Raw genomic sequence first — 17,705 nt, 5'->3', positions numbered from 1 at the left:
GAGTGAGTGAGTGAATGAATGAATGAATACAGTGAGTCCTCAATACATACGACTGAATGAATGGCAGGCAATAACTGACTGACTGACTGAATGAATGAATGAGCGACTGATTGAATGAGTGAATGAATGAATGAATACAGTGAGCGCTCAATACATATGACTGAATGAATGACTGGCAATAACTGGCTGAATGACTGAGCGACTGAAGGAATGACTGACAATGACTGACTGACTGAATGAGTGAGTGAGTGAGTGGCTGAAGGGAGGGCCGGGGCTCCCCCTGGCGGTCGCAACCTGAATGTCCCCCCGCCTTAGGCTGACCAACCAGTGGAGCGTGGAGGATGAGGAGGAGGCGGCTCGGGAGCGGCGGCGGCGGCGGCGAGAGGAGCAGCTCCGGGCCATGGGCGACGACGGGACGGGCGCCCCCAGCGGCGGCCCCGAGGAACAGCAGCCGGCCGCGGGCCACGACGGCACGGGCGCCCCTAGCGGCGGAGCCGAGGAGCAGCTCCGGGCCGCGGGCGACGACGGGACGGGCGCCCCTAGCGGCCGACTCCAGGAACAGCTCCGGGCCGCGGGCGGCGACCGGACGGGCGCCCCTAGCGGCGACTCCGAGCCTGCCGCCGAGGAGGACGAGGACGAATCCGGAGCGCCCGAGCGGGAGGAGCTGTAAGATGATGAGGATCATAATAATGTTAATAATAATGTTGGTATTTGTTAAGCGCTTACTGTGTGCAGAGCACTGTTCTAAGCGCTGGGGGAGATACAGGCTCATCAGGTTGTCCCCCGTGAGGCTCACAGTCTTCATCCCCATTTTCCAGATGAGGTCACGGAGGCCCAGAGAAGTGAAGTGACTTGCCCACAGTCACACAGCTGACAAGTGGCAGAGCCGGGAGTCGAACCCATGACCTCTGACTGCGAAGCCCAGGCTCTTTCCATTGAGCCACGCTGCTTCCATAATTACGGCATTTGTTAAGCGCTTCCTATGTGCCGAGCACCGTTCTAAGCGCTGGATTATAATGACGGCATTTGTTAAGCGCTTATTATAATGTTGGCATTTGTATTTGTTAGGCGCTTACTATGTGCAGAGCACTGTTCTAAGCGCTGGGGTAGATACAGGGTAATCAGGTTGTCCCGCCTGAGGGTCACAGTCTTAATCCCCATTTTACAGATGAGGTAACTGCGGCCCAGAGAAGTGAAGTGACTTGCCTACAGTCACACAGTTGACAGGTGGTACATTCAGGATTCAAACCCATGACCTCTGACTCCCAAGCCCGTGCCCATATTATGGCACTGTTCTAAGCGCTAGATAATAATGATGGTATTTGTTAAGCGCTTTCTATGTGCCGAGCACTGTTCTAAGTGCTGGATAATAATGATGGAATTTATTAAGTGCTTCCTATGTGCCAAGCGCTGTTCTAAATGCTGGATAATAATAATGTTGGTATTTGTTAAGCGCTTATTACGGCACTGTTCTAAGTGCTAGATAAAAATGATGGCACTTGTTAAGCACTCATTATGACACTGTTCTAAGCGCTAGATAATAATGATGGCATTTTTAAGGACTTCCTATGTGCCAAGTACTGTTCTAAGCCCTGGATAATAATGATGATATTTGTTAAGCACTTACTATGTGCCGAGCACTCTTCTAAATGCTGAATAATAATGATGGCATTTGTTAAGCGCTTCCTATGTGCCAAGCACTGTTCTAATCGCTGGATAATAGTGATGGCATTTGTTAAGCACTTATTATGACACTGTTCTAAGCGCTAGATAATAATGATGGCATTTGTTAAGCGCTTCCTATGTGCCAAGTACTGTTCTAAGCACTGGATAATAATGATGGTATTAAATAAGCACCCACTATGTGCCGAGCACTCTTCTAAATGCTGGATAATAATGATGGCATTTGTTAAGCGCTTCCTATGAGCCAAGCACTGTTCTAAGTGCTGGATAATAATGATGGCATTTGTTAAGCGCTTATTATGGCATTGTTCTAAGCGCTAGATAATAATGATGGCATTTGTTAAGCGCTTCCTATGTGCCAAGTACTGTTCTAAGTGCTAGATAATAATGATGGTATTTGTTAAGCACTTCCTATGTGCCAAGCACTCTTCTAAGCGCTGGGGTAGATACAGGATAATCAGGTTGTCCCACATGAGGCTCACAGTCTTCCTCCCCATTTTACAGATGAGGTCACTGAGGCACAGAGAAGTTAAGTGGTTTGCCCAAGGTCACACAGCAGACAGGTGGCGGAGCCGGGATTAGAGCCTAAGTCCTCCGTCTCCCAAGCCCGGGCTCTTTCCACTAAGCGACACTGCTTCCCACATTATTATGGTGTTTGTTAAGTGCTTACTATGTGCCAGGCACTGTACTAAGCACGGGGTGGATTCTAGACAATTGGATTGGACACAGTCCCTGTCCCACTCTGGGATCATGGTCTTAATTTCCATTTTACAGATGAGGGAACTGAGGCACAGAGAAGTCAAGTGACTTACCCCAGGTCACACAGCAGACAAGAAGGGGGAGATGGGACCTGGGGTGGGGGGACGGGGCGAGTGTGCACATATGTGCATGGGGGAGGTGGGGTGGAGGGGGCCTGGGGGTCCCGGAGGAAGGTTTTCTGAGACAGAACCATACACACAAACCCCACACACCTCACACAGACACACACGTAAACACACTCAGAGACACACACACATCATTCATTCAGCACTTACTACAGTGCCGGGCATATAGTAAGCACGTAACAAATACCATCATTATTATTCACTCGTATTTATTGAGCGCTTACCCTGTGCAGAGCACGTGAGAGAGCACGGTATACATTAAACAGATGCACGCGGTAGGAACTCAGCACAGCGCTCCCCACGCAGCGGGCATCCAGTATAGCGTCCTGCCCGCAGCTAGCTATGCTTGTGTCCCGCCGCCCGCAGCCTGAAGCCCGCGGGGCCGCCGGAGGTGGAGGAGGACGAAGGCTTTGGCGAGTGGACCCAGAAGCTGGAGCTGCGGAAGCAGAGACAGACCGCGTCCGAGGGCGGACCCGACGGCCGCCCGGCCCGGCCCGGCCCCGCGGAGGAGGACGGCTGGGGAGCCTCGCCTCACGAGCCCCAGCACGACGGGGTCCCGAGGTGAGACGCTTAACAGATATCACCGGGATGATGACGATGATTATCGTTATTCCCCGTCTGCCGGTCCTTGTCCTTCGCCGAGGCAGCTCCTTCCTAGACCGGAGGTGGGTGGCGGGGCAGCAGGGAGCGAATCACGTGGGGGCTTAACCGGACCCTCGTGAGAAGCAGCATGGCTTAGTGGCAAGAGCACGGGCGTGGGAGTCAAAGGATGTAGGTTCTAATCCCGGCTCCGCCACTTGTCTGCTGTGTGACCTTGGGCGAGTCGCTCAACTTCTCTGTGCCTCAGTTACCTCATCTGTAAAATGGGGATTAAGACTGTGAGCCCCATAGTCTGGGATAACCTGATTACCATATATATACTGTGGCTCAGGGGAAAGAGCACGGGTTTAGGAGTCAGGGGTCATGGGTTTTAATCCCAGCTCCGCCCCCTGTCAGCTGTGTACTTTGGGCAAGTCACTTAACTTCTCTATGCCTCAGTTACCTCATCTGTAAAATGGGGATTAAGACTGTGAGCCTCATGTGGGACAACCTGATTACCCTGTATCTACCCCAGCACTTAGTGCTCAGCACATAGTAAGAGCTTAACAAATACCAACATTATTATTAACCCAGTGCTTAGAACAGTGCTTGGCACATAGTAAGCGCTTAACAAATGCCACCATCATTATTATTATTATTATCTCTCCTCCTCCTCCTCCTCCTCCTCTCCTTCTCCTCTTCCTCCTCCTTTCCTTCTCCTCTTCCTCCTCACCTGTTCCTCTCCTCCTTCTCCTCTCCTTGTCCTCCTCTTCTTCCTCTCCTTTCTCCTCTCTTCCTCTTCCTCCTCCTCCACTTCCTCCTCTTCTCTTCCTCCTCTCTCTTCCTCTTCCTCCTCCTCTTCTCCTCTTCTCTTCCTGCTCTTCCTGCTCTCTTCCTTCTCCGGCCACGTAACAAACCCTCCCTCTCCCCTTTACCATCCCCCACCCCCCTGTCCCTCTCCCTTTTGCTGTCTCCCTGCTCCCCCCCGACCCTCCCCTGCCCCCCCACCCTCCCCATCCTCCCCCTGCTCCCCTCTTGTCTTCCCTCTGCTCTCCCCCTCATCCTTCCATGTTCCTCCCTTCACCCACGCCCTGCTGCCCGCTCCCCCATCCTCCGACCACCATCCCCCCGACCCCGCTCCCTGCAGGTCCCCCCGACCCTCCTGCGAGGACGAGGAAGGCGATCGGAGCCTGTCGGAAATGAAGCTGGACCAGCTGAGCCTGGAGCGAGGCTGGAGCCCCCGGAGACATGAGCAGGAGGGCTCTGAGGAGGGTCCAGAGGAGAGGACGAGCCTGCTGCAGGACCACGAAGCCGAGCCGACGGTGAGGGCCCGAACCTCGGGGACCCTCAGCTGAGATTCATTCATTTATTCATTCATTCAGCCAGTCGTATTTATTGAGCACTTACTGTGTGCAGAGCACTGGTCTAAAGTGCTTGGGAGACGACAGTACAACAATAAACGGACCCATTCCGTGCCCACTGCCCCCGGATGGGGTTGAGGAAGCGGGTTGAGAAACAATGTGGCCTAGTGGATGGAGCAGAGGCCTGGAGGTCAGAAGGACCTGGGTTCTAATCCTGGCTCTATCTTCTGTCTGTTGTGTGGCCTTGGGCAAGTCACTTCACTTCTCTGTGACTCAGTTCCCTCATCTGTAAAATGGGGAGTAAGACTGGGAGCCCCATGTGAGACAGGGACTGTGTCCAACCTGATTAACTTGCATCTGTTCCAGCGTTTAGGTCAGTGCCTGGCACAGAGTAAGCATTTAATATACCGTAAAAAAAAAAAAAAGCAGCATGACCTGATGGAAAGAGCTCGGGTCTGGGTGCCAGAGGACCTGGGTTCTAATCCTGACCCCGTCACTTACCTGCTGTGTGACCGTGGGTGAGTCACTTCACTCCTCCGGGCCTCAGTTTCCTCATCTGGAAAATGGGGATTCAGTACCTGTTCTCATTTTGATTGATCCTTGCATAGGACAGGAGCTGTGTCTGATCCAATTGTATTATTTCTACCCCAGCATTAGAACCCTGCCTTTTTTGGATGTTATTTGTTAAGCGCTTACTCTGTGTCAAACTCTGTTCAAAGCACCGGGGAAGATATATATTAATTAGGATGGACACAGTCCCTGTCCCATATGGAGTTCACATTCTAAGTAGAAAAGAGAACAGGAATCGAATCCCCATTTTATAATTAAGGAAACTGAGGCACAGAGAAGTGAAGCGACTCTCTCAAGGTCACACGGCAAGCAACTGGGAGAGCCGGGGTTAGAACCCAGGTCCTCTGACTCTCAGGCCCAGGCTCTTTCCACCAGGCAACACTGCTTCTCAACTGGCTTCCTCAACCCCATCCTCTGAGGTCAGAGGACAGGGGCGGGGGGTGATCATGACCTAGTGGATAGAGCCCAGGCCTGGGAGAGAGAAGGTCACGGATTCTAATCCTGGCTCTGCCACTTGTCTTCTGGGTGACCTTGGGCAAGTCACTTCACTTCTCTTTGCCTCAGTTACTTCATCTATAAAATGGGGTTTGAGACTGTAAGCCCCTACGAGGGACAGGAACTATGTCCAACCCAATTTGCTTGTTTCCACCCCAGCGCTTAGTACGGTGCCTGGCGCATAGTTAGCACTTAACAAATACCATTATTATTATTCTATTCTGCAGGCGGGCACCGTGCCCGCCTGCTCTCCTCCCCATCTCCTTGCCCCCTAAGGTGTTTCCAGGGGAGGTGCCACTCTGTCCCCAAAGACACCCCTTCCCCCACACCTGAACAGAGCAGGGGTCCTAACCCCAACTCTTCCTCTGGACTGAGCTGGCCGGGGCCCAGAGAGGTTGAGGGCCCACTCCAGAGTCACACAGGAAACGGCTCCGTGTCCTGACTCCCCAGACTCCTGGGTTCACCCCCGTTGCCCCGTCGTCGGCTCCCGGAAGCCCCCTCCTCTGAACCGGGGTGACCAGCGCTTGGGCGGTCTCACGTCTGTTTGCAGGACGAGTCCCAGCGGTTCCCCGAGGACCCCCGGGAGGCCGAGAAGCCCCTCACAGCCCGCAGCCCGGGCGGCCAGGGTGGGCCGGGGTCCGGCCCGCCTCCTCTGAGCCCCACCATCAAGGTGAATCTCCCCCGGGGGTGGGGTTAGGGGAAGGGGGGCTCTTTCTGCTTCTCCCTTAGCCCAGGCTGGCAGGAGAGACACGACCGGCCCTCACATCGACCCTCCCTCTGTTGCCAGAGATTCCTGTGGCCCAGACCTGGGGTGCTGAGGCTTGGGGTGGGGGTCCCATGTTCAGGGGCTTAGGATTTGGGGGCCCAGCCTTCGGGGGAGGCTCAGCCTTGGCAGGCCTAGGTTTGGGGGGTCCAGAGGGCCAACCCCACCTCGCCTCTCTCGGCTTCTTTCCTTGCACAGCTCATCGACGGAAACCATTCCCTGACCCGCTCCGCGACAAACAGGTGACTTGGATCCCTGCACACACACGCACACACACGCACAAATATCACACACCACTCACACGACACATCACACACATACATTTTACACACAACACACACGTCATTCTTTCATTCAGTCGTATTTATTGAGTGCTGACTGTGTTCAGAGCACTGTACTAAGCACTTGGGAGGGTACAATATAACAACAAAGAGACACATTCCCTTCCCATAATGATATTACAGTCTAGGGGTGGAAGACAGACATTAAAAGAAATAAATAAATGACAAATATGGTCATTGGGGCTGGGATGGGGGAAGAACAGGGAGCAAACCACACACACTTCACAAACACCCCATACAGCACACACATGATGATGATGATGATGGTATTTGTTAAGCCCTTACTCGGTGCCAAGCACTGTTGTAAGCACTGCGGTAGATGCAAGGTAATCAGGTTGTCTCACGTGGAGCTCACATTCTTAATCCCCATTTTACAGGTAAGGGAACCGAGGCACAGAAAAGTCAAGTGGCTTGCCCAAAGTCACACAACTGATCAGTGGTGGAGCTGGGATTAGAACCCAGGACCTCTGACTCCCAAGCCCAGGCTCTTTCCACTAAGCCTCGCTGCTTCTCGGACCACACATGCTCATACCACACATGCAACACACCATATATGGATACCACACCAGACACACACCCAACACACACATACACAGATCACACAACATACATACATCACACACCACACAGGCTGAGCCCCGGGGTGAGGGGCTGCAGGGGCCGGAGCCGGTGGGTGGGGATGGGTCTCTCGGGGGGCCGCATCGGCCTGACCCCGTCCCCCAACCCCCCGGCCCGGTCTCCCCGCCCGCCCTCACAGCGTGAAGAAGGCGTCGTCCGCCCCTCCCGTCTCCCGGATCGATGACCACCTGGAGCGATACGCCCACGCCATCGAGGTAGCCTTCCCGCCTTCTGCCTCCCCCCGAGCTGCCCCGGACCCCCAGGGGCCGCCCGGCCAACTCGAAGGCCCGGGAGGGTGGGCAGAAGGGGAGTGACCGGTCCCCTACCCTGCCCCCTTTCCCGTCCCCGCACAGAGTTCAAGCAAGGCCCCAAGGGTGATCTGGCAGCCCTCCTACCCCCACCCCACCCTGTCCCCTGTCCCATTCCCCTCGACACAGTTCGAGCAAGGCCCTAAGGGTGACCAGATAGCCCTCCATCCTCATCCTCCGCCCAACCCCCTGCCCCGTCCCCTCACAGAGCTCGAGCAAGGCCCCGAGGGTGACCAGGCAGCCCTCCATCGAGCTGCCCAGCATGGCCGTCGCCAACACCAAGAGCCTCTGGGAGACCGGCGAGGTGTCGGCCTCCACCCCCGGGAGAACCGCCCCCTGCAAGGTAGCGGGAGCTGGGCGGGGGGTGCCGGCAGGAGGCGGGGTGGGGGTTGGGACTCCCGGCAGCTCCGCTGACCACCCTCTTTCCCCCCGGCCCCCCAGGACATCGTGGCCGGCGACATGAGCAAACGCAGCCTCTGGGAGCAGAAGGGTGGAAGCAGGCCCGCCGCCACCGTCAAGGTACGGACCCCGGGGCCGGACCCTGACCCCCTGACCCCCGGACCCTGACCCCCCGGAGGACCGTCCGGGACTTCCCTGCCCGATCCCTCCCTCCCTGTCCACCTTATCCTCTCCCTCCGAACCAACCACCTTGTCTGTTTTCCCTGCCCTGCTCGCCCCAACTGCCCTGCCCACTACCCGCGCCCCGGCTGCCCTATCTGCCCTGCCTCTCTGCTTGGAGAAGCAGCGTGGCTCAGTGGAAAGAGCATGGGCTTTGGAGTCAGGGCTCATGAGTTCGAATCCCAGCTCTGCCACTTGTCGGCTGTGTGACTGTGGGCAAGTCACTTAACTTCTCTGTGCCTCAGTTCCCTCATCTGTAAAATGGGGATTAAGACTGTGAGCCCCACGTGGGACAACCTGGTTCCCCTATGTCTACCCCAGCGCTTAGAACAGTGCTCGGCACATAGTAAGCCCTTAACAAATACCAACATTATTATTATTATTACCCCAACTGCCCTGTGCATTCATTCATTCAGAAGTATTTATTGAGCACTTAATGCAAGCAGAGCACCATACCGAGCACTTGGAAGAGTAAAATACGACAATAAGCAGGTACATTGCCTGCCCACAGCGAGCTTACCTGCTCACTCCCCCCAGCCGCAATCGCCCTGCCCGCTTTCTCCTCCCCAAACACCCTGCCCGCCCCACCCCCTCGTCCCACTCTGCTCTGGTTGTTCTCTCCGCCCCAACGGCCCTGGCCGCCGTCCCCTCCCCGACGACCGGGCCGGTTCCCCCCTCAGAGCACGCCGTCGGGGAAGAGGTACAAGTTCGTGTTGACCGGGCACGGCAAGTATGAGAAGGTCCTGGCGGACGAGGAAGCAGCCCCGTGATGGCCGAGGTCCCGGGCGGCCCGGAATCCCGTGTCCAGGTGAGCCCCGGAGAGGCCACGCAGGGAGGGGAGAACCAGCGGCCCACAGAGGTCACTTGGGGGGAGAATCCTTGACCTGCGGAGGCCACCTGGGGAGAGAATCAGCAGCCCACGGAGACCACCCGGAGGTGGAGGGATCCCTTACCCAGGACCGGGCTGTAGGGCCGAGGGTGTGGCCTTAGGGCAGAGGCAGCAGTGGCCGTGTCTACTGGGAGGCCACCGACCAATTGAGAAAGTGCAATGGGAGGAAGTCAGCCAAGCAGTCAATTGTATTTATTGAGCACTGTGTGCAGACCACTGTATTAAGTGCTTAGGCAGTACACTTGCGACGCCTTGGCTGCGAACGTTTATTTCCAGCTCCCCCATCCGGCCCCCTGCCCAGATAGCGTTCTGTCAGAGCAGCAGCTCCTCCGTTCCACTTGTCCTGGACCCCGTCCGCCCGCCCAGAGCCTCCCACAGTCCCACCTATCTGCTCTACTAGGGGGTCTCTCCTCTCAACCCCCGGGAATCGGCTCTCGCCCTCGGCCCCTTCTTCCCTCTACACTTTCGGTCTCCCTCTCCTCTGCCTACCTGCAGCCCCCTAAGCCCCCCAGCCCCTCTTGCCCCGCAAGACCCTCTGCGGTCCCTCCTCCCTCTACCTCCAGCACCATCTGCCCCACTCCCCCTGCCCTGTCTCCTGCAAGCGCTTACTACAGTGCCCTAATAATAATAATAATAATTGTGGTATTTGTTAAGCGCTTACTATGTGCTAGGTATTGTTCTAAGCACGGGGGTAGATGCAAGCTAATCGGGTTGGACACAGTCCCTGTCCCAAATGGGCGCTCACACTCTTAATCCCCTTTTACAGATGAGGTAACTGGGGCACTGAGAATTTAAGTGACTTACCCAAGGTCACACAGCATATTTGTGGAGGAGCCGGGACCCTATTCATTCATTCAATCGTATTTATTGAGCGCTTACCGTGTGCAGAGTACTGTACTAAATGCTTGGGAGAGCAAAATATAGCAACAAGCGGACACGTTTCCTGTCCACAATGAGCTCCCAGTCTAGAGGACGGGCTCTGAAGGGGACCCTACCCTACCGTCTCCGGCCCAGTCTGCTCTTCACGCGATTCCTGGGGCTGATACGTTTAATCCGGACCACACCGGACCTGAGGTGAGGAGACCTGTCTGAGCCCTGCTCTGCGAGGGCCCCGCTGAACTGTCCCTCTCCTGGACACTGGCCCCACGTCCCCGTCTTTTAGCCAAACATTTAATCGGTGGTAATTCCTGAACACCTGGATTCCAGAAAGACAGCGTGGCCTATGGAAAACCCCAAAGGTCTGGGAGTCAGGACTTGGGTGCTAATCCTGGCTCTGCCACTTGTCTACTGTGTGACCTTGGGCAAGTTACTTAACCTCTTTAGGCCTCAGTTATCTCATCTGTAAAATGGGGATTAAAGCCGATCCCAGCTGATTACCTGATTAGCTTGTAAAATAATATAATTATGGCATTTGTTAAATTCTTTCTATGTGCCAAGCACTGTTCTAAACTCCAGGGTAGATACGAGGTAGACAGGTTGTCCCATGTGGGGCTCACAGTCTTCATCCCCATTTTCCAGATGAGGGAACTGAGGCCCAGAGAAGTGAAGTGACTTGTCCAAGGCCACAGAGCAGACAAGTAGCAGAGCCAGGATTAGAACCCATGACCTTCTGACTCCCAGGCCCATGCTCTAGCCACTACGCCATGCTGCTTGTAACTACCTCAGCACTTAGAACGGTGCCTGGCACATAGTAAGTACTAAACAAGTACCATTAGAAAGAAAATGTTGGGGATAGGTTACTGTACTAAGTGCTTTCTGGGGACAGGGCACTGTACTAAGTGCCTTACGCTATAGCTGTGCTCCTGGCCCCTCCCTGCCTCCCCCATGGCTCCCTGGGGGCTCCTTGGGGGCTGGATAGCTCTGCAGGGTTTGGGGGTGGCCCCAGGATCCCCCACCTGGCCGGATCTCCGCCCTCCAATCATTCATTCAATAGTGTTTATTGAGTGCTTACTATGTGCAGAGCACTGTACTAAGCGCTTAGAATATACACAAACCCCACACCCCCACACCGACCACCGGCACCCCCTCTTAGCGAGAAGGGAGAGACCCAGAATCCCAGAGCAGCCCCCCGACCCACCTCCACTTTCTGTCCTCCCAGCAGGGTCCATGGCCCTCAGCATTGAGCCCAACACCATAATAATAATTATGGCATTTGTTAGGCGTTACTCTGTGCCAAGCACTGTTCTAAGCACTGGGGTAGATTCAGGGTAATCAGGTTGTCCCACAGGGGGCCTCACAGTCTTAATCTCCATTTTCCAGGTGAGGTAACTGAGGCACAGGGAAGTTAAGTGGCTTGTCCAGGGTCACGCAGCACACAGCCGCGTGGTCCCACCCGTGGTCTGCCCTCGTGCTCTCCACCTGTCTCCAGTGCCCCCTCTCTCTGGGGGTGGAGGACAGTCTCCCAGACCCATCTCTACCCCCCCAAACCCTCCCATCCCTCTCGGTCTAATAATAATAATAATAATGCTTTTTTTAAAGAGCGTACTATGTGCCAAGCACCGTTCTAAGCACTGGGGTAGATAAACCTAATGAGGTTGGACAAATCCCTGTCCCACATGGGGCTCACAGTCTCAATCCCCATTTTACAGATGAGGCACAGAGAATAAAATAAATTGTGGTATTTGTTAAGTGCTTAAGATTGGCAAAACACTGTTCTAAGCGCTGGGGGAATACAAGGTGATCAGGTTGTCCCACGTGGGGCTCATAGTTTTAATCCCCATTTGACAGATGAGGTCACTGAGGCACAGAGAAGTGAAGTGACTTGCCCAAGGTCACACAGCAGACAGGTGGCGGAGCCGGGATTAGAACTCACGACTTCTGACTCCCAAGCCCGTGCTCTTGCCACTAGGCTATGCTGCCTCTCCAGTAATAATTCATAATTACGGTACTTATTAAGCGCTTACTATGTGCCAGGCACTGTACTAGGCGCTGGGGTAGATGCAAGCAAATCGGGCTGGACACAGTCCCTGTCCCACATGGGATCACCGTCTCAATCCCCATTTCACAGATGAGGTAAGTGAGGCACAGAGAAATAAAGTGACTTGCCCAAGGTCACATAGCAGACAAGTGCAGGAGGCAGGTTTAGAACCCATGACCTTCTGACTCCCAGCCCGGTGCTCTAGCCACTACGCCACACTGCTTCATGGGTCTACACCCCATCTCAGTCTTCGGTCTGCTGTAGCAGACATTCTCTGTCGGGTGACGGGGTGGGCCCGGGTCTCCATCCTCAGCGTGCGGGTCAGGGGTTGCGTCCAGGGGCCGAGGCCAACTGGGGCTGGGGGCTGCCTCATCTCTCTTTTTTTTTCTTATGGTATTTGTTAAGCGCTTAATCTATGCCAAGCACTGTACTAAGCGCCGGGGTGGATTCAAGCTAATCAGATTGGATGCAGGCGGCTCCTGGTCTTCACCCCCATTTTAAGGATGAGGGAACTGAGGCCCAGAAAGTGAAGTGACTTGCCTAGAGTCACCCAGCAGACAAGTGGAGGAGTTGGGATTAGAACCCAGCCCCGGGCGCTACCCACTAGGCCGCTGTGCTTCTCATTGCCGCGTGCCAGCCAGCGTCACGGGAGCCGCCAGCCGGCGGCCGTGCGGTTGAAGCTGGGGGGCTCCCTGGCCCTCAGTGGTGCCCCTTGCTGGGCCGGGCCCCCGCCCGTTGCCGCCTGCCTCAGCTTGCGGGCATCGAAGCGCGGTCGGAAGAGCAGGGGGAGGCGACAGCGGGAGAGGAAGCCGCCCCCCGGCTTCGGCCCCTCCGGCCCCGGGGGCTTGGCCACCGCCATCTTGTACAGGACGGCGTCCCAAAGCCTGGAGGCTTGGGAGGACCCGCCCGGCCTGGGCTCCTCACCGCCCGCGCCGGTGCCCACCCCGGAGTCCGGGCCCAGGGGAGCCTCCGGCCTGGCGGCCAGCTGCTTCCTGAGCCGCGTCCAGCCGCCGAGCCGGGCCCCAGGCAGGGTGGGGGCAGAGGGGGCTGCGGCCGCGGCCGGGGGCTGGGGGCCGAGGCCGGCGGTGGGCACCGTACCCACGCTGGGGCGGGAGATAGACGGGGGCCCCGCGGCGGCGGCCACGGACGGGCCGGACGGGGCATGGAAGGCCTCGAGCGGCGTGGCTGGGACAGGGCTGACCCTGGCCAGGCTGACCCACGCCCGGGGGGAAGGCGAGCGGAGGCGGGAGGCGGGCATCGCCACGGGAACCACGATCCGGCTGATCATCCTGGGCCCCGTCGTCGTCGCCGTGCTGAGGCCCGGGTCAGGGGCGTGACTGCAGGGGGTGGGGCTGCCATTGTCGTGGCTGCTGTGGCCGTCACCAGGGATGTGGCTAGTGGGCACGTGGCCGGTACCAGGGGTGTGGGTGGAGGCGCATCCGGGGCCTTGGCCGGAAGGGGCAGGGCTTCCATTGGCACGGCTGCTGTGGCCATCGCCAGCGGTGTGGCTGGCGGGCACGGGGCCGTCGCCGGGGGCATGGCCGGGGCCGTGTCCGTGTCCAGTGGAGATGGTCGTCCCGTCCTGCCCGGTCGCGGGGCGGGCAGGCAGAGGCCGGATCCGAGCCACCGGGACGTTGGGATCGGGACCCACCGCGGCGAGGCCGGGGGCGACCGGCTGGGGTGGTTCGGCGCTGGGAGAGGATCTGGGGTCCAGGGTATGGCCAGGCGGGGTCCCGAGGGCCCCTCTGTCCGTCGGTTCTTGGGCCCGGCCCGGAGGCACGTGCTGACCCCCGTTGCCTGGGGAGCCGCGGTCTGGGGGCGGCGCATTCACGGCGATGTGCACCTGGCTGGTGTGGGTGACCCCCAAGGGGGCCGAGGCCGGGGGTCGCGCCGGCCAGAGGGTCCTGGGGGCGGTGGCGGGGCCGAGGGGCGGAGCCCTGAAGTGTCCAGAGAGGCTGAGGCGTTCGGAGAGGCTGAACGTGAAGGTCATCTTCTGCAGGGGCGACGACACGTGTTGGATGACCCTGGGACAGGACAGGCCGGCCAGGGTCGGCCGGGAGGTCGCGGGGCCGAGGGTGGGAGGGTGGGCCGGGGGCGGGGGGTCAGTGGGGAGAGCCAGGGGGCGAGCTGGGGCTGGCCGGGGGGCGGGGGGCGGGGGGTCAGTGGGAAGGGTGGGTGGGTGGGCCGGGACAGGCGGGGGCTCAGTGGGCCCGAGGGTGGGTGGGTTGTCCGGGGAGGGGGGTGGGTGGGGAGAGCTGGGGGGTGGTCTGGGACCGGGCCGGGGGTGGTGGGGCCAAGGACGGGTGGGTGGTCCGGGGGTGGGGGCTCAGCGGGGAGGTCCGTGGGACAGGCCGGGCCCGGCGGGGGCTCGGTGGGGCCGAGGGTTTGGGGCTGCTGGGATGAGGGGTCAGCAGCGGGTAGGTGGGGCAGGGGTGGGGGGCGAGCCGGGAGGACAGGGGGTGGGGGGGCGGGGAGGCGGCGCTCTCCGCCCCCGTCCAGGTCCTGGCTGGCCTCGCTCACGGGGGACAGGGAGGCCCGGAAGGGGAGGGCGGGCATCGGGGCGGGGTACCCGGCTCTCTTTTTGGCCGCCCGCCTCAGGAGCCGTTGCAGCCGGACGTTGTCGTGGCCGGGCTTGGGCAGCAGGGGTGGGGGCGGGGCCGGAGGGCCCCGGGTCGCCAGGACCCCCGTGATCAGCATCTCGGTCACCTGCAAGAGAGCGACACGGGGTCAACGGCCACCCCGGCCGGCTCTCTCCCACTCCCAGCCTCCCCCCCGTGGGCTCTAATCCCGGCTCCGCCACTTGTCTGCAGTGTGACCTCGGGAAAGTCACTTTATTTCTCTGGGCCTCGGTTACCTCAGCTGGAAAATGGGGATTAAGACTGTGAGCCCCACGTGGGACAACCTGACTACCTTATATCTAACCCCAGTACTTAGAACAGTGCTTGGCACATAGTAAGTGCTTAACAAATACCATCATCATCATTATTATTATCATTATTATTCACTTCTCTGGGCCTCGGTTACCTCAACTGGAAAATGGGGATTGAGACTGTAAGCCCCAGGTGGGTCAGGGACTGCGTCCAACGCGATTTGCTTGTATCTACCCCAGTGCTTAGTCAGTGCCTGGCACATAGTAAGCGCTTAACAAAACCATCATAATAATAATTATTACTAGTATTATCCCCATCCATACATTGAGCTCCTTCTGTGTGTGGAGAATTGCTTAACAAATACCACAATTCTTATTACGTAGGTACCCATAATGAGTCTGGAGCTAGCCCCGGATCCTGCTGCTTGGCCTGGCCTTTCATTCATTCAATCATACTTATTGAGCGCTTACTCTGGGCAGAGCACTGTACTAAGCGCTTGGGAGAGTACAATGCAACCATACAGTGGGTCACTACTACATCACTCTATACAAGGTAGACTCTCATCACCGTGCTCTGCATGCAGCAGGCACCTGGTACTGTACACATAGTAGATACCCCCAGGTGTCCGGGCCTGGGAGTCAGAAGGTCATGGGTTCTGATTCCGGATCCGTCACCTGTCTCCTATGTGACCTTGGGCAAGTCACTCAACTTCTCTGTGCCTCAGTTACCTCATCTGTAAAATTTCCCCTTGATTCTATTTATTTGCTAGTGTTTTAATGAGATGTTCTTCCCCTTGATTCTCTTTATTGCCATTGTTCTTGTCTGTCCGTCTCCCCCAATTAGACCGTAAGCCCATCAAAGGGCAGGGACTGTCTCTATCTGTTACCGATTTGTCCATTCCAAGCGCTTAGTACAGTGCTCTGCACATAGTAAGTGCTCAATAAATACTATTGAATGAATGAATGGGGATTGAGACTGAGCCCCATGTGGGACAACCTGATTACCTTGTATTTACCCTAGCGCTTAGAAGAGTGCTTGGCACATAGTAAGCGCTTAACAAATACCATCATCATCACTATTATTATTACAGCACTGTGCCCTCAGGAGGTGCTCAATACATTTTACTGCCCAAAGTGGGCACCCATTCCAGTGGTCTGCCTGCCGTAGGTGCTCAGTAAGTAATTCTGATTGGTTGATTGACAGGTAGAAGCAATCTGGAGCAGGACCCCCGCCTGCCTTTGAAGGGCTGGACAGCCGGGGTGTGTGTGTGTAACCCGGGAGGACAGGGAAGGTGCTGGGAAAGGAAGGGAAGGAGGTCAACTCTCACCTCTTGGACAGGCCAGCTAACGCTCTCCCTCTTCCTCTCCTCTTTCCTGCTCCTCCCTCTCTCTGTGTCTCCCTCTGTCCCCTCATTCCCTCTCTCTCTCCCCTTCTTTTTCCCTCTCCCTCTCTTTCTCCCTTTCCCCTTCTCTTTCTCTTCCCCCTGCCTTCCCCGTCTTTCTTCCTCTTCCCCATCTTCCCCCCTCTTTCTCCCCCTTCCTTCTCTCTCCCTCTTCTCCGTCTTCCCCTCTTTCTTCCTTTCTTTCCATCTCCCTCTCCCCCACCCCGCCTTCCCCCTCTTTCTCCCTGTCCCTCCCTTGCTCTCCATCTCCCTTTCCGTTTCTCTCTCCCTTCCCCCCATTCTCTCTCTCCACTCCGCTCCCACTTCCCATCATTCTCCCGTTAACCCTTCTTTCTATCTCTCCTTCTCCTTTTCTCTCTCCTCTCCCTCCCTGTTTCCCTCCTCCTCCCTGTCTCTCTCCCTCTGTCCCCTCCCTCCCATCTCTCTCGTTCCAGGCGGACAGCGGCAGGTGCGGGTGTCTCAGATGGCTCAGTCCTCCCCTGGCGCGTCTCCACATCTCCATGTCTCCACGCACAATCGTCCTTCCCCGAAGCAGAGGCTCGGGACCCGGGGCCCGGGGCCCGGGGTCCATGGGCTGTGGTCTGCGCTGCTTTGCCCCTGCCTCCCCCCCCCTTCAGCCTCTCCCAATGGCTTAATTCTGCTACTGAGCCCCCCCTACCACCCCTCCTCCCCCAGCCCCTGCAGACTTCCTGCCCCCCAAAGAGACCAGCACCTTCTTTTTGTTTAAAACTTTTTTCTATTTAGTGGGTCTTCCTGCCCCTGCTCCACATCTCCCCCGGCCCCCCAAGATGAGACCCCAGAAACTTGCCGAGGGCCAACCGACCCCTCTCGTTCCCAGGGCCTGTGCCCACCTCCCTCCTGCTGGGAAGAGGGGTCCCTGGGAAGGGGCTGAGGGATGGGGGGGAGATCATGTTTTGGGGGATGGGCCGGACCCCCCCGCCTCGAGACTCCGAGCCAGGAGTGCGTTCTGGTCCCTGCATCCCTGGGCCAGGATCACGTGGCTTTGGGTGCTGCCCCCCATCCCCACCCCCACCCAACCCTCGCTTCCTGCCTGCAGGAATCCCGATCAGGTTTGATAAAGCAACAATAAAGATTTCCACAGATGCCCCTGTGCACTTCTGCAGCTCTGAGCCGGGCTCAGGCTTCTCCCCTTCTACCTCCTCAAACTCCTCCATCCCCCTGAACCCAGCCGGGCAGAGGGCTCACCTCCCCCCATCCAATCCCCTGCCTGCACACTTTGCCCCTGATATGAAGGGGGGGGGGAGGTCGAGGCTTCCCTCAGACCCTCACCCCAAACTAGTGTTGGGGAAGGAGCATGGCGCAGTGGATAGAGCCAGAAGGTCATGGGTTTTTATCTGAGCAAGTCACTTCACTTCTCTGGGCCTCAATTACCTCATCTGTAAAATG

General features: G+C 57.4%; 1 protein-coding gene across 4 annotated transcripts in view; it reads left to right on the top strand.

Moving 5' to 3' along the window:
• Positions 1–17,403, top strand: part of LSP1 (lymphocyte specific protein 1) — a 57,367-nt gene extending 39,964 nt beyond the window's left edge. For 2 of the 4 annotated variants that reach the window (XM_029061579.2, XM_029061581.2), the window contains exons 2-11: positions 316–666; positions 2,934–3,128; positions 4,294–4,468; positions 6,123–6,242; positions 6,534–6,577; positions 7,434–7,509; positions 7,811–7,945; positions 8,044–8,121; positions 8,901–9,028; positions 16,733–17,403. In XM_029061579.2, coding sequence (XP_028917412.1) covers positions 316–666; positions 2,934–3,128; positions 4,294–4,468; positions 6,123–6,242; positions 6,534–6,577; positions 7,434–7,509; positions 7,811–7,945; positions 8,044–8,121; positions 8,901–8,990 — 1,264 coding nt within the window. In that variant the 3' untranslated portion in view covers positions 8,991–9,028; positions 16,733–17,403. The remainder of the gene's footprint in view (positions 1–315; positions 667–2,933; positions 3,129–4,293; positions 4,469–6,122; positions 6,243–6,533; positions 6,578–7,433; positions 7,510–7,810; positions 7,946–8,043; positions 8,122–8,900; positions 9,029–16,732) is intronic. The other 2 variants (XM_029061582.2, XM_029061583.2) reach the window with 2 other exon arrangements.
• Positions 17,404–17,705: the final 302 nt, after the last annotated feature.

The sequence above is a fragment of the Ornithorhynchus anatinus genome, chromosome 3 (genome assembly GCF_004115215.2).
Source record: "Ornithorhynchus anatinus isolate Pmale09 chromosome 3, mOrnAna1.pri.v4, whole genome shotgun sequence".
NCBI lineage: Eukaryota > Metazoa > Chordata > Mammalia > Monotremata > Ornithorhynchidae > Ornithorhynchus > Ornithorhynchus anatinus.
This window is presented reverse-complemented; position numbering and strand designations above follow the sequence as displayed.